General features: G+C 42.1%; 1 protein-coding gene across 7 annotated transcripts in view; it reads right to left on the bottom strand.

The window, feature by feature from the left end:
- RBKS (ribokinase) overlaps positions 1-15,022 on the bottom strand; it is an 86,410-nt gene that overhangs the window by 56,357 nt on the left and 15,031 nt on the right. For 5 of the 7 annotated variants that reach the window (XM_029938045.1, XM_029938044.1, XM_029938040.1 and 2 more), the window contains 3 exons: positions 12,926-13,058; positions 3,345-3,408; positions 2,361-2,423 (listed from right to left, as the gene is read on the bottom strand). In XM_029938045.1, the coding sequence (XP_029793905.1) occupies positions 2,361-2,423; positions 3,345-3,408; positions 12,926-12,937 (139 nt within the window). In that variant the 5' untranslated portion in view covers positions 12,938-13,058. Of the gene's footprint in view, positions 1-2,360; positions 2,424-3,344; positions 3,409-12,925; positions 13,059-13,452; positions 13,482-15,022 lie in introns of those variants that run through there. The other 2 variants (XM_029938043.1, XM_029938042.1) reach the window with 2 other exon arrangements.

Here is a 15,022-nt window from a genome sequence, read left to right as displayed (position 1 = left end):
AGAGAGAGAGAGAGAGAGAGAGAGAGAGAGAGAGAGAGAGAGAAGCACAGATCTGAAGCAGGCTCCAGGCTCTGACCTGTCAGCACTCAGCTCAACACAGGGCTTGAACCCATGAACCGTGAGATCATGACCTGAGTTGAAGTCAGATGCCTAACTGACTAAGCCATTCAGGCGCCCCCTACTTTTTATTTTTTTTAAAGCTTATTATTTATTTTTGAGAGGGACAGAGACAGACAGCATGAGTGGGTGAGGGGCAGAGGGGAGGGAGAGAGGGAATCCCAAGCAGGCTCTGCGCTGTCAGCACAGAGTCTCTTGCAAGTCTTGAACTCATGAAACCATTGACGCCACGACCTGAGCTGAAACCAAGACTTGGACACTTAACCGACTGAGCAAACCAGGCATCCCTCTTGTTATTTTTTAAAATGTGCTTCATGGAAAATTTAAAATTATGTATGTGGCTTGCATTATATTTCTTTTGGATGGCAGTGATCTGGAGGGATGAGGTGTGGCAGTCATTTCTTTGTGCTCCAGGCTGCTCGTGCTGATCTTGTATGGACATGACCTAAAATTACCTCTGCACACAGAACACATGCTGGCCTATCATCTTACCACAGATGTGTCTGTTGGCCGCAAGGAGGACTTAAAAAAGTGGTGATGGTTCAGCATAAGCCCAGTCTTGGTACTGGAAAAATTCAAAATACCCACACACACTGGGAGACAACGTATCTCCTTCCCTTTCTCCTTCAGTGACCGCATTCTCTCTGCGAGAGGCAACTGCTGCTTCTGGGGTGCTGACTCCCGAATCTACATTTCTGGTCTGGCTGATGAGCAGCAGGACTTAGACTACAGCTGTCTGAGACACTGCCATTTGGCTCGATCGTTCCGGCCTCAAATTTAACTTGTCGGAACTGAACTCCTTACCTTACCTTGCTGTTCATTCCTTCACTTACGGGAGCTGTTTGTCCCCTCTCTGGGTATTCGTGTTCGCTCCTCTAAGACAATGTATAGTCTCAAGGGTATTACCCTATCCTATATATAACCAGACAAGTTCTATCATAAGAGGCACTCAATACATAATATTAAACTGTATCTTTATATGGAAAAGGCAGGAAATTGTCCCATCCATAAGCTAGAAGTGGAACTCAAAGATATCCCTAGAACACAAAAAAGGCGGAATGAACTGCTATTGGTGGCAATAATTACTTAAGATGTAGCTTAAAGTAATGAATGCAGGTTATTGTTAGAATGACAAATTTTATCTTCTTTAAGTGGAATACATTTTTTCATTGTTATTGCAGCTTGGGGATCACTGGAGTAGAGCTGAATGTACTTTGTCTCCTGTGAGAAACGACTGTGCGAAACTATATTACAAATCAAAGATCTATTATGACAGGGGTGGCTCAGGTGCTTGAGTGTCTGACTCTTGATCTTGGCGCAGGTCATGGTCTCATGGTTCATGAGATTGAGCCCCACATCGGGCTCTGTGCTAACAGCAGGGAGCCTCTTGGATTCTCTCTCTCCCTCTGTCTCCCCACCCCTACTCCCAATCTCTCTCTCTCAAAACAAATAAACTTTAACTAAAAAAAAAAAAGGCGTATTAGGACAAATTCTAATTTCACACAGTGCACACTGACTGCCCACAATGCACTGAGTTCTGTTTTTGGTGCCCCATGGAATGCTGGGTCCTTCTGAATATTAATTCTGAATTAAAGAATCTTTATGTAGGTTTTTTTTTTATACTTAAAATAGTGGGCAGAATCTATGAAAACTTTACTTGACGGTGAAGGGAAGTAAACTGTTTTTAAAGACAAATGTTTTAACTGTCGCAAGGCCCTGTGACAGACAGACATAGTTGTATATATAGACTTTGAGATTTGATTGGCGTTTGAAGAGCAGACAAAATTGAATGCTAATGATAAGTTAGAAGTAATTAGTTGCTGCCATTTGCTCAGTAAATATTCTATAAATATGATTCATCAACTTCCTTGTGCACCTATCTATTTACATTTATTTACCTAGTATAACTGAAATGACGGATGATACTTAACTGCTTTTAGAGACAAATATCAATTCTGAATTCATGTGAAGGGTAATGGGACATTACAGCATATAAATATTATTTTGAGGCAACTGTAACACTTCATATAGATTGGATGGATAATTTTATATTTAAATGATCAACCTGGGAAGTATAAATAAAGGGAAACATTCACATTTTAAACGAGAAAGACCATACTTTAGGCCTTCGATGGTGGGAATAGTAAGAAATCCATAGGAGTAGAGTAAAAACTGATGTTTTTGCTCTAGTTCTGGACATGAACTGCTTCCTGAAATGACACTCTAATATGCGAAACACGTACCTTCATTATTGACAATTATAGAAGCAGTTCCTGTGGCAGCATCTTGAGTCTGATATGCAAATTCTAAAAGAAAAAAGAAATTACAATCATGTATATACAGCCTGGCATGGAGAATCTATTTTTGCAATTTCAATGCACCACTAATCGTTGGAAAAACTTTTTAACCTTTAGCCATCTGGAATGATAAGAGAAATAAGGAAGTAGTGCTAATTTATACCCATCACTATACAACGAGGAAGACACTGTGCGGCACCTTTGTTCTGCGTTAGTAACAACCCAGCGGACCACCCCCACTTCCAAGTCACCCAAATTACTCAGCGCATGTACACATGCATTTTTCTAGACCACCATCTTTTTTTTGTCTTCCGTGAGAGAAATGACAGGCTTAAGATGAGAGATTAAGGTTAAACCTATGCAATGAACTTGTTTGCGTTTCTTCATAAGCTCCGTATCTCATCAAGCATTATGGTCTGGAGTGTAAGTGGAAATGTTGATCAGGCAGCCTTTGGCAGTAGCAAAAAGCCTTGAAATGGAGCCAAAGACCTGCATTCTACTCCTGGCTCTACCTCCAACTAGCTGTGTGCTCTTGGGCAAACTGAGGACCGATCTGGCTTTTGGTTTCTCTTTTGTGCAACCATGGCATCAGCTTCAGTGGTTTCTAAGATCGTTTCCAGCCATGACATTCAATGACTTGTCTTAAAATATCTTTTGTGAACGTTAGCACATGTTTTCTCTTGTCACCTGCTTTAGAAACATTTCTATGAGATGAAGGTTTGTAACCTCCTATCAACTTATTCCCATCTGGAAGAATGTACACGAAGAAGTAACCAAACGACATTTAAGCAAGACAAGACAGAGCTGTGCATAAAACTTCGCTGGCCACCAGAGGAGCATCTAATAATTCTATTCTATATTCAACTTTTCTCATAACCAGATCCCAGAGCTAAGTCATAAAAACTAACTTTAAAAAAGATGAAATTTTACCTGTAGAAATATCATTCTGTTTTAAGTTTTCTATATAATCATTGCCAAAAGAATCTTTGCCAACCTGTACCAAAGAAATGATGAATGTTAGATCTCTTACATTTAGTAAAATGCTACAATGTAGTTTTTAGAATACTTAGCATTTTAAAAGGGCATATCTGCACAGTACTTTATAAACATTAGCTAATTAATCTTCTTAATGTAAGATGCTGGACTTGATTTCAGCCCAAAGAATTGTTATGTATTAATGTTCCACTTGTGACCAACCTAAAACGTGAAGCATTAAATAACTGTCCCAAGTTCTAGAACTTTGCTCTCATTTTTATCTGTTCCTGTGAACATTGCCACTGAGCTGTCCACTGTCAAAGGTCCTCAGTATTTATGAGGAACCACAGTTGTTTGTACCTCACTATAAAGGAGGGCATCTTTGTCATGATTTGCCTGGTGTTTTAGAGTCTTCTTCTCTGACATGGATGGGGGCAGAGAAGGCGGAACTGAAAAAGCCCTCACTAACTTGGGTAACTTGGTGTCGTGGAAGTCTGTTGTTCTTGACTCCCAGCATGCATTCTGCTAGTGAGCCTTCAGTTTTTCCTTTGGACACTCATTCCTCTTCCATTCATAGGCAACAAATTAGGGTGGCACATTTGTTACAACCACTGATCCTATGTTGACACATCATTATCACCCAGATTCCGTAGTTTACATTAGGGTTCACTCTGGTGTTGTACATTCTGTGGGTTCTGACAAATGTATAGACCTGTATCCACCATTACAATCTTATCCAGAATGGATTCACTGCCCTAAAAACCCTGTGTGCTCTGCCTATTCATCCCTCTTTCCCTCCAAGTCCCTGGCAGCCACTGATCTTTCTCCTGTCTCCATAGTTTTGCCTCTTTAGAATGCCGTATCATTGGGATCATACAATACATAACCTTTAAGACTGTCTTCTTTCACTTAGTAAATATATCTAAGTTTCCTGCATGTCTTTTCATGGCTTGATCACTTGTTTCTTTTTAGTGCTGAAAAGTAGTCCATGGTAGTCTGCACTTTATCCATTCACCCACTAAAGGACATCTTGGGTTGCTTCCAACTTTTGGTAATTATAAATTTAAGCTCCTATGAATATTCATGTGCAGTTTTTGTGTGGATGCCCTCCTATTTTATTTTTATGATTTTATTTTAATTCCAGTATAGTTGACATACAGTGTTATAGTTGTTCCCTCCTATTTTATTTTCAATTTTAATCAGCTGTCACCATTTAAGTATTAGGAGGCTTCACAAAAACAAGTTTCCAGGAGGTCCTGAAAATTCAGACGTTCTGATAACACTGGGCCCACATTCCTGCAAGGGATCCCAGCTGGATCCGCCCCAAAGGTGAGTCCATGCTCTCTAGCTGACCACAGCCCCCACCGAGCCTATTGCAATTTATGCTACCTGCGTGGCACCCCTGAACTACTTTTCTGTCCTTCAGGTGAGCACTGCGTCATCGGATCATGTATCTGTCTGGGTCTCGGCCACTCCTAGTGTGTTGTCTTTCCACAGAAAAATTGTTTCCCTCTGGATATATTGTTAAAATGAAACCTAGAAGTTTACTTGGGTCAAGTTCCTCAATGAGCAAAGACAAAATTCCTTGGTAAGATTTTGGATGGTGTAGATCAGGAGTTGGAACATTTTTTTTCCATAAAGGGGTAGGAAGGTAATAGTTTGGACACTGTTGGCTGGATGGTCTCTTTTGCAGCTATTCAACTCTGCTGTTGTAATGTGAAAGCAGCCAAAGAAAACCTGTAAACAAATGGATGTGTTCCAGTAAAACTATAAAAATACACGGTGGGCAAGATTTGCTGTGTGGGTGGTAGTTTGCTGACCCGATTTAAATGCCTCCTCTGAGAGCTTCTTCCACAAAGAACACTTTTTCCTGTGCTTCTTTTCTGGAAGAAATGCTGATTAGGCAATAATCTCAAATAATATACAATAATTTCTTATTAGTAGAATTTCTGTCTTTACAGAGAAGAGTGTCCACTACAAAGCACTGCTGTAGGGGAGAGTTCCCGGTGGAAGGAGGTCATTGTCAAAGGTTTTCTTGGTGGGAGGCTGGCCATTTATCTACCAAAGCAACCCATTTCTTAGGTCAAAGATTCATACCAGAAACAAACTGTTTTCTCATCTTTTTTTAAAACATTATTTAACTCTCTCCCATGGGCAATCAAGATGTGACAGAGCTGGGAGGGATGCCTGGTGGCTCAGTCGGTTAAGCATCTGTTGATTTTGGCTCAGGTCATGATCTTACTGTTCGTGGGATCGAGCCTCACGTCAGGCCCTGTGTTGACAGTGTGGAGCCTGCTTGGAATTCTCTCTCTTCCTCTCTCTGCTCCTCCCTGCTCTCAGTCTCTCAAAATAAACAAGTAAACATTAAAAAATATATGTGATATAGTTGGGGAAAGCATCACTACAAGAATATTGTAGGGATTAAGGGAACACCATTCCTAAGTATGTGGGGCCCAGTACAAATTAGAGCAAAGAACCTTCTCTCTCCCTTTTCCTATCAGTTTAATACAGGTACAGTCTGTTTAAGGTGAACACCAAAGGGATGTATGATAAATGGTGGTGATGATATAAACATTTGGAAGTGCAGGGAGTAGGAAGAATTGTTGGAAGGGAGGAGGAAATGCCAAAACATTTGGCGTTGCCTTCAAGAAACTGATAATATTGGAGGGAAAAGAAGCCGTACAGAGATGCCCGTGACGCCGAGTGGACTATCAGGTGCCTCGGGGCATAACGAGGAAGGAACCGCATGCCGGGCTCTCCGGAGGGGGATTTTAGAGGCTGAAGTAGCCGTCTCTTCTGCTCAGGGAATCACCTGATGGGCTGCATCCCTTGGTGATGGTTATGGTTCCAGATTTATTCCAATAGTGATTTCCTGGCAAACCTGTTGGCTGGTGTTCTAAGCTCTATGTGAGAGATAAAACAAAAGACTTTGCTTTTGCCCTCTTTGAAATTCCCATGATAAAAATCTTGTAACTAAAAAATAATGGAAAAGTAATAGCACTGCTGAGGATTTAGAGAAGTCAACCTTAGCTCCGTTAACTTTTGCATCTGGGTTGGGGAGATACATTACAAAGTAAAAGGAGTGATTAGAAGCCTAAGAACAGAAAGATGATGTTTGCACTTGTGTCATGGAAGTCAGAAGCCGCTTCACACCAGCTGTGTGGTTTGGGGCAAGCCACATTAAAAGGAAATGTTTATTTTTGACAGAGAAATAGAGAGAGTATGAGCTGGGGTGGGGCAGGGAGAGGGTGGGGGTGGGTGGGAAAGAGGATTTAAAGTGGGCTCTGTGCTGACAGCAGACAGCCCCATGCAGGGCTCGAACTCACGAACCATGAGACCATGACCTGAGCCAAAGCCGGACACTCAACTGACTCAGCCACCGAGGCGGCCCTCGGCGGGTCACTTTTAACTGTCTCTTGGCCTCAGTTTATCTGGAAAGTCACAGCAGCTGTGGGGATAAAATAATATGTGTGATGCGTGTTTAAAACTGTAAAGGATTAAATAACGACTTGTTGCCATCTCTGTCTCATCATTGTGGTCGCCATCCTCGTCATCACCACGGCAGTTACTGCTGCTACTATGGCGGCTTCCTTTGGGGGAAGGGGCAGGGCTCTTGCTGCTTGGACTCAATCTTCTAAACTACTTTCCTGTCCATCTGGTTCTCCCTGCTGCTTCCAATTCTTCCTGTTGCTCCTTGTTTTCAAACAGAAGAGCACCTGATCATGGAAGCCAGCCTGTGGGTGCATTAAACTATTTAAAAAATAAGACTGTATCACTATTACTATAATAAAAACATAACATCTCCGTTAATGGTGTAACTAATGCTGTTTAATGTAACCACGTATCCTATTGGTTCTAAGAATAATAGAGCCAACTGGGAGGATGTCTGTGTCTTAGAGATACATATTACATCGAAATGTGGACACAAAGGCAACAGAGATCTGAGTCCTTTTTTCCTTTCTGCATTACAGCGTTGCGCAGATGTACTGAAAGAACGCCATTTCCCAGATTTCCCCACCCTCGAACCTCTAACACAATCGTTTATTCTGCTGGATTCCCTTTAAAAAAGGTTGAGAGGAGTGAACACCTTCCAATCCCCTGTGCTTACTTCTGACTCCAATGTAAGCCTCTTCCCCAGTCACTGGACATTGGTAACCAGGAGTCACAGGAGTAGAGCCCCAGCAGGTGCGCTGCATTGACTACCACTGACAGCTGAGTGAAGCTACTCAGAAAATCACAGTGAATAATATGAACGGAAGGTCCTTCAAGTTAAAGGGACCTGACATACTATCACTTCCCCGTTTTCCCTGTCACATTTTGCCTATCAACCTGGCAAGACAACTTGAAGTGTAAGTATCTTGGCCATGAAGCAAAACAGTGGTATGGAAGTCAGGAGACTTAGAATCGAATTTTAGTTTCTGCCATTATCGAGCTAATTAAAATTCTTTACATTTTGCCGCAAACTGTTCCACCTGAGCTAGGTAGGGTGGGACAGGGTGGGTTATCCCCGGCAGGTAGGAAACCAAGAGTTCTCAGCCCTCGCCGTGCATCAGTAGCTCCCGAGGAGCTTACAGACATCCTGGTGCCCGGGCTGCACGCTGGGTCAGTTACATCAGCTCCTGTGCGGGGAGGGGGGGGGGGCGGGAAATGGTGGCAGGCACCCCACGTGATCACCACGCAGGACTCCAGCCTCCGCCCACTGGGAGTGCATGGAAAGCTTTGAGAGCACAGTCCTGCCTGGCACGGGGTTGGGAAGTCAGCCACGTGGGAATACGGAGGAGTGCGGCCTGCAGAATCTGCCAGGGGTGAGAGGCCCATCAGATCCAACCCTGGGATCAAGGTATTGTAAAGCTACAAAGATTGCGGCGCTTGTGTTTGCGGGCTCTGGTCTCCTTTTCACGGGCGAGACTCGCTCCACCTTGCTTGGCTGGCTTCTCCTTCTAACACTCTTATTTGGCAAAAGTAGTTGGATTTCTTTGTTCTATGGAGTGGTCAGTAGAAAGGCACTGTTAACTTGATGTGATCATTTGACTGTGTTAAAACACGAGGGGAATATGATTCGGTCGTGGCTATTTCCTTGCCTTTCGGGAACTTAGAAGGCCTTTCCTCTCTCCACATAATCAACCCTCACCTGGTTTTCCAGTACAACTTAAGGCCTACCTTCCCTATTCTAGCCCTTCTTAATGCTCTCATTTTCTGAACTCCCAGAGAGCATTCTTAATAGATACCATTAGACATTTAATTGAATAGCACTTTATGGTGTTTGGCTAAACAATCTTCCTAAAGGTCTAGCCTTCCTAAAGCTTATTGGAGACTCTAGCTTAGTACTGATTTATCCCTCCTCAAGTCCTGTGTGTGAAATGTGTTCATAAGTATTTGGTTACCTTAGTTGCCCGTCTGTTCATGTTCTTGGGCCTATCTTAGCATTCTTAAATTTAAAAAAAATGTTTCTTTTTGAGAGAGCGAGAGAGAGAATGACTGGGGGAAGGGCAGAGAGAGAGGGAGAGACAGGATGGGAAGCAGGCTCCAGGGTTCCAGCTGTCAGCACAGAATCCGACGCAGGGCTCGAACTCACAAACCTTGAGATTATGACCTGAACCAAAGTTGGCACTCAACTGACTAAGCCACCCAGGTGCCCCCACCCCTTTTTTTAAAGTAAGTTCTATGCCCAATGTGGGGCTTAAAGTCATGACTCCAAGATCAAGAGTCACATGCTCTACCAAAGGAGCCAGCCAGGAGGACCTCATGAGTTTTGATAGTGTCAGGTTTGAGGAAAGCAAGACCAGGTAATTCCTTGAAGGTCCTCCCAGTTGGCTCATTTGAGATCTGAGTCATCTGAGCCCATGCCTGCTCAGGGCTCCTTTCCAACGAACAAGCAGCGGGTCTTTGGGCTCATTCTGGGCCACCACGTCCTAAACTCTTTGTCTACCATGGTCCTCCTGAGCAGCTAGTTTTGGCTATCTAGAAACAACTTCCTCCTCTAACATTTATCTTCAGTGAAATGGTGGAGGAGGAAACACTGACAAAAATCAGGAGAAGTCCTATGAAAACTATTCTAACAGGCTCTTTGCCCTGCCAAGAAGACTTCCATTTTCTATATCTGCCTGGATTTTTAATCTGAAAATAACATTTCCAGTTATCCTTTGACTGTGGCCTTGGGCCCACAACTCTATTGGGTTCTAACAACTCTTAACAACGTGAAGTGTTTCATTATTACATGTTTTGCTGGATGCATATTGCTTAATAGTCCTTGTCACAGTATCTTGGCAAACAATTTCCCTGAGCTCAAAATAGGATGTTTTGCATGTGCCATCAGACAGTACTACTTCACCAGAGCTTGAATTTGAGTTTGTTGCGGGGCGGTACTAGGTAGGTTAATGTTGCTAAGAAAACTGTAGGAAAATTTTCTACCTGTTTTTCTTGTGCTCCATCTGTTCGTTTTTATCTGGAGTAATGTCATGATTTTGGTTTCCACTTGAAACGTGTCATCCTTAAAAAACTGCTATACAGCAGGTTGGCTAATTTGCTTAATAAGAATATACTGCACTACGGGAAATATATCATGATTGATGGATAATGATACCTTCTACTATAAAAGATATTTTTCTTTACAAAAAAATTCTCATAATGTTTATTTATTTTTGAGAGAGAGAGGGAGACATAGTGTGAGCAGGGGAGGAATAGAGAGAGAGGAAGACACAGAATCCGAAGCAGGCTCCAGGCTCTGAGCTGTCAGCACAGAGCCTGATGTGAGGTTTGAACTCACAAACTGTGAGATTATGACCTGAGCCAAAGTCAGACACTTAACCAGCTGAGCCACCCAGGCACCCCAATTTTTCTTTAAAAAAGTTTTTTTTTTTAATGTCTATTTATTTTTGAGAGAGAAAGAGCACAAGCAGGGGAGGGGCAGAGAGAAATGGAGACACAGAGACCAAAGCAGGTTTCAGGCTCTGAGCTGTCAGCAGAGAGCCCGATGTAGGGCTCGAACTCACAAGCTTATGACCTGAGCTGAAGTTGGATGCCCAACTGATTGAGTCACCCAGAGGCCCATAAGATATTTTCCTTTTTAAGAAGTCTAAGAATACTGTTAAGTCAGTTAAGCATTTGACTGTTGATCTTCACTCAGATCTTGATCTGAGAGTTGAGTTCAAGCCCTGCTGGGCATAAAGCCTATTTAAAAAAAAAACCCTGTATCTATATATCCATATCTATATCTATATCAATACCTCTATCAAATATCAAATATACCATATATATATAGATATATAGATATATATAAAGAAATCTAAGAACATTAAGCTGAAGAAATCTGTGTCTAAAGATTCCAGGTTATCTAAGCAAAGGTACCTTGCATGCGTTTTGGCTGAAGCCATGCTTTCTTACCCCTCTGTACAGACACCCATGCTGACACCTAGTGCGGGGCTAGACAGCACACGACTGCATCAAGGGCACAGCAGATATAAAGCGCTTTCCAAACTGCGCAGGTGTTAACAGAAACCATCATACGCAGCCCGGAATAAAACAGCACCACTGCTTTATCAAACTCCTAACTGTAACATTTCCCCAAACACAGCCCTCTGCTGTCTATTCCTCTCACATCCACTCCTGATGGCTGCATGATTCACTTCCCAAGTTCACTTCCACAACTCAAATATTTCTATTTTGCGTTTCTCTTTGCCTCAAATTCAACAGACCCAAAATAACACCAATCTCAATCTTGGAGTTGGATGAGCTCCCAGGGGACATCCAATTTTGACTTTCGTGACTACATGAATAGCATTTATGAAGCTTCCAAGAGGGGTTCTCTAATCTCTCCTTTTGTGGCTCCGCTCTAGGGAACTCCGCTCTTCCCGGAGCCGCTGTTTTTGGTACTTTGCTTCCAATACCAATTCTCTGTCCACGTTTTCCCAGCCAGGAAATATCGTCCTCTTTCCAGTTCCCAAGTCCCCGTTAAGGCAGCACCATCCGAAGACTCCCCAAACCCTTCATTTCCAATCAAGTACAGCCTAGGTCAGGCCTACAGCTCCCCCTCCTTGGCCCACAATTCCTAGCATGCAATGGGGCATCAATAATTCATGGATGATTAATTGACACTTAAAATCTATCAAGAGTTCAACCTTAGCAAATGAGGGTTTCTTGCTTTGAATCTTGTGCTTCATGTGATGTTTTGGACCACGCAGCCAGATGAGAATTATATCGTGTTAATCATAAGTTAGAAATAAAACTGCAGTTCATTAGCAGATGAAATGATAATCGTTTCTCGTTTGTACATCATTTAAAGACTCCCGTGAAGAGAAGAGTGCTGCAAGCACTGGGAAATGACATTTCAGAGACATTTTGGTAAGAATGACCCAGCCCACAGGAGAGAGCTCATTTTTTTCAATTTCTCAGATTCCTCTTATCCTTTACTGTGTAGAGCGAGTCTAGCTTTCCTAAAGTAAACGATCTTGTGTCACACCAGCGGTGCCTGCGTCTTAATATCTCATTAAACACGCAAACACCGAACCTTTGGCAGCCAACTTTGTCTTATTTTCAAATAACTTGAGGTGGATGGACAGAAACAGGAACTATTATATTTTACATATAATTTCCTCACATCCCTGCAAACAGAACTATGCCTAAAGATTAGTTATGGGTAGTTCATTACGGCCCAGATTCTTTTCTGATCCAGGGGCTAGCATTAGAAGGAACAACTTGGGAGCTACACGAGTGAATCACCAGTTACTACACAGAGCTTCCAAAAGCTGTGTTGCAGTGAAGACTGCTAAAAACAGGATTCACTTCTGAAGCTGGTGCACAGAAATTCAGTGGGGCAGGCGAACTCCTCTCACTTCTCACCTTCACTTGGGAGCCCAGGGAAATTAAAGAAATGGGGAATTAAGTTAGTTGAAGACTGCTATTTCCCAGAGGACACACTGGGGTAGAAAGCAATCTAAAGGACAAAGAAGATTATCCTCTCCTATTTAAATCTTTAACAAGGAACTACCAAAAAAAAAAAAAAAAGAACAAACCAGATACTCAGATACTCAAGTGAGTACATGTACATGCATGTTCCCAACAGTCAAATGGTGGAAACAGCTCAAGTGTCCATCAACAGCAAATGGATACACAGATTGTGGTGTATACAGTGGGATATTATTCTGCCACAAAAGGAATAAAATAGTACATGCTGTAAGGTAGATGGACCTTGAAAATATTATGGTAAGTGAAAGAAGCCAGACACAAAATGGCATGTATCCGTGGATTCCATTTTAGGGAATACCCAAATAGAGAAATCCACAGAGACAAAATGCAGGTTGGTGGTTCCAGGGTCTGGGGGTGGGGGTACGGGGGAGATGGGGAGAAACTGCTTCATGGTAAGGAATTTTACTTTGGAATGATAGAAATGATCTAGAACTAAAGAGACTAGTGGTTGTCCAACAACATTGTGAATGTATTACATGGCACTGAACTGTCCACCTTAAGACCGTTAAAAAATAAAAACTCAAGTCTTAAAAGCAGATTCCAGGATCCTCTCCACTGTAGGTTACACTTACCTTGCACACCATGGAGGCCTTTGCTCCAAGCCTAGCAGCTTGGACACACTGGTTGGCTCCTTTCCCTCCAAAGCCAATAAAAAACTTATGTCCATGGATGGTTTCACCAGTTTTGGGCAAGCGAGAAGTAAGGCTATCATAATTTAAAAAGAAGAAAAAAAAAAGGCACATTGGTAACTGCAATCAATTTAAGTTCTTCAGAAGAGAGAGGGAGGGTTCTCTGAAAGAGCTCTAGTCTTAGCAATCAGAAATGCAAGCAGAAGCACAGATTATCTTGTCCTTTAAGATAACATTCAGGGCGCCTAGGTGGCTCAGTTGGTTAGGCATCTGACGTCAGCTCAGGTCTTGAGTTCAAGCCCCACATCGGGTTCTCTGCTGTCAGCACAGAGCCCATTTCAGAGCCTCTATTTCCATGTCCCCCTGCCCCTCCCCTGCCTTGCTCGCTTGCTCTGTCTCTCTCTCTCTCAAAAATAAACAAACATTAAAAAATGAATAAAAAAGAGATAGCATTCAGTAGTTGGCATCACCTTCCAGAATGCATCTGCTGACGGGACTCTTTACTTCCCTACAGTCCCACAGCCACGCTGCTGTAGCTCCGCATCAGATGACAGTTCCCAGTGTCTGCACTGCATCAGGGATGTTCATAGACACCTTTGTTTCCCATCATGGGGAGCTTTTGGAGGGAGGTAACTTCAGCTTCCCGCTCCTCAGTGCCTAGCACTGACCTTTTTTCACGGTGGGACTTGATAAATGGGTCCCAGTTAATGTGTGTTTCTGTGTAGAGTGATGACGGGATCAGGGGTTAGTGTCGATCTATCCTGTATACTACCCATTTCATGCACTGACTCAAAAACAGCATCTATTAAAAAAAATGGAGTCTAAAGAACCAAGTTTAGTTTAAAATGTTTACTATAGGAAATTTCAAACATATAAAACTAGAGAAAACAGTATATTAACTTTCCTACCCCTATGCACTCATCACCCAGATTCAACTATTGTCAACTCCTAGCTGATGTTGTTTCAGTCTGCATCTTCAGGGACTTCTCCAAGAGCTAAGGATTTTTTTTTCTTTTTTTTTTTTTTTTTACTGACCTGTTACTGCCTAATGAGGGGAGTCTGAAAGGAGACAAAAAGTCAGGGTGAAAGGTTTTCTCCAGGGCTGCTTTTCATAACATTAAAGTGGAAGATGCGAGGAAACAAAATCTTTGAAGGACAGAGGATTGAGAATGGAAAGAGTCCTGGGTATAAGGGAAGCTTAGGAAGCACGAGGACTGGGTGGCCACAAAGAAGTGGCCAGACAGAGCAGATGGAAGGATGGCAGGTGTGACCAAAAAGATTAATTAGCTTTAGATGGAAAAGAAAGGGCGAGAGAGCAGATCATGACAGTAAGTTGATTAAGAACTTACTCTTTCTTGGCAGATTTGCAATTTATATTCATTTCCCACCTAGGCTGTGATCTATCTGAAACCAGTATCTTATTCCTGATATTAGAGTAACAGAACAATGCCAATTCCTACAGGTCACTAACAACCTGTTTGCAATGGAATGACTGATGACTGATGTCAAGAACACATGACTGTTGACAATGACCAAGTTCAACTTTGTGCACTTCTTTTATGTTGTTCTAAAAGTCTCAATAAACTGAGATAAACAACTCCATTGCCTAGGAATGTAGTGTCAAATATGGTTATTTGAGATTCAAAAGAGATTCATCAATAATTTGAAAACATTCTATTCTACTCCTCCCCTTTTCAGTTCTATTTTTATCTCCTATTCTAAATGCATTTATAGTACTGATGAAAAAAATATCCATCTACAAGGTTCACTTCTGAAAAAGGTACTCAATCAAGAGAAAAATGGTTTTAATGTAATGTTATTATCCTGTCATTTAATTTAGCAATGACAAGTGATGATGAGATTTTGATTTGCATCAGAAATCTTAAACATTTTAGGATTCTGTTATGAACAGGCAGTGATGAGTAATTTGTGCAACTGAGTAACTATGTGAATTCTTGGCTTATTGATGCTGCTACAAACAACATCCATAACAACCTCAAAAAGAAAAAAAATACCCAAAGCGGCTAAAAACAGGCCAAA

Source organism: Suricata suricatta, chromosome 4, assembly GCF_006229205.1.
Source record: "Suricata suricatta isolate VVHF042 chromosome 4, meerkat_22Aug2017_6uvM2_HiC, whole genome shotgun sequence".
NCBI lineage: Eukaryota > Metazoa > Chordata > Mammalia > Carnivora > Herpestidae > Suricata > Suricata suricatta.
This window is presented reverse-complemented; position numbering and strand designations above follow the sequence as displayed.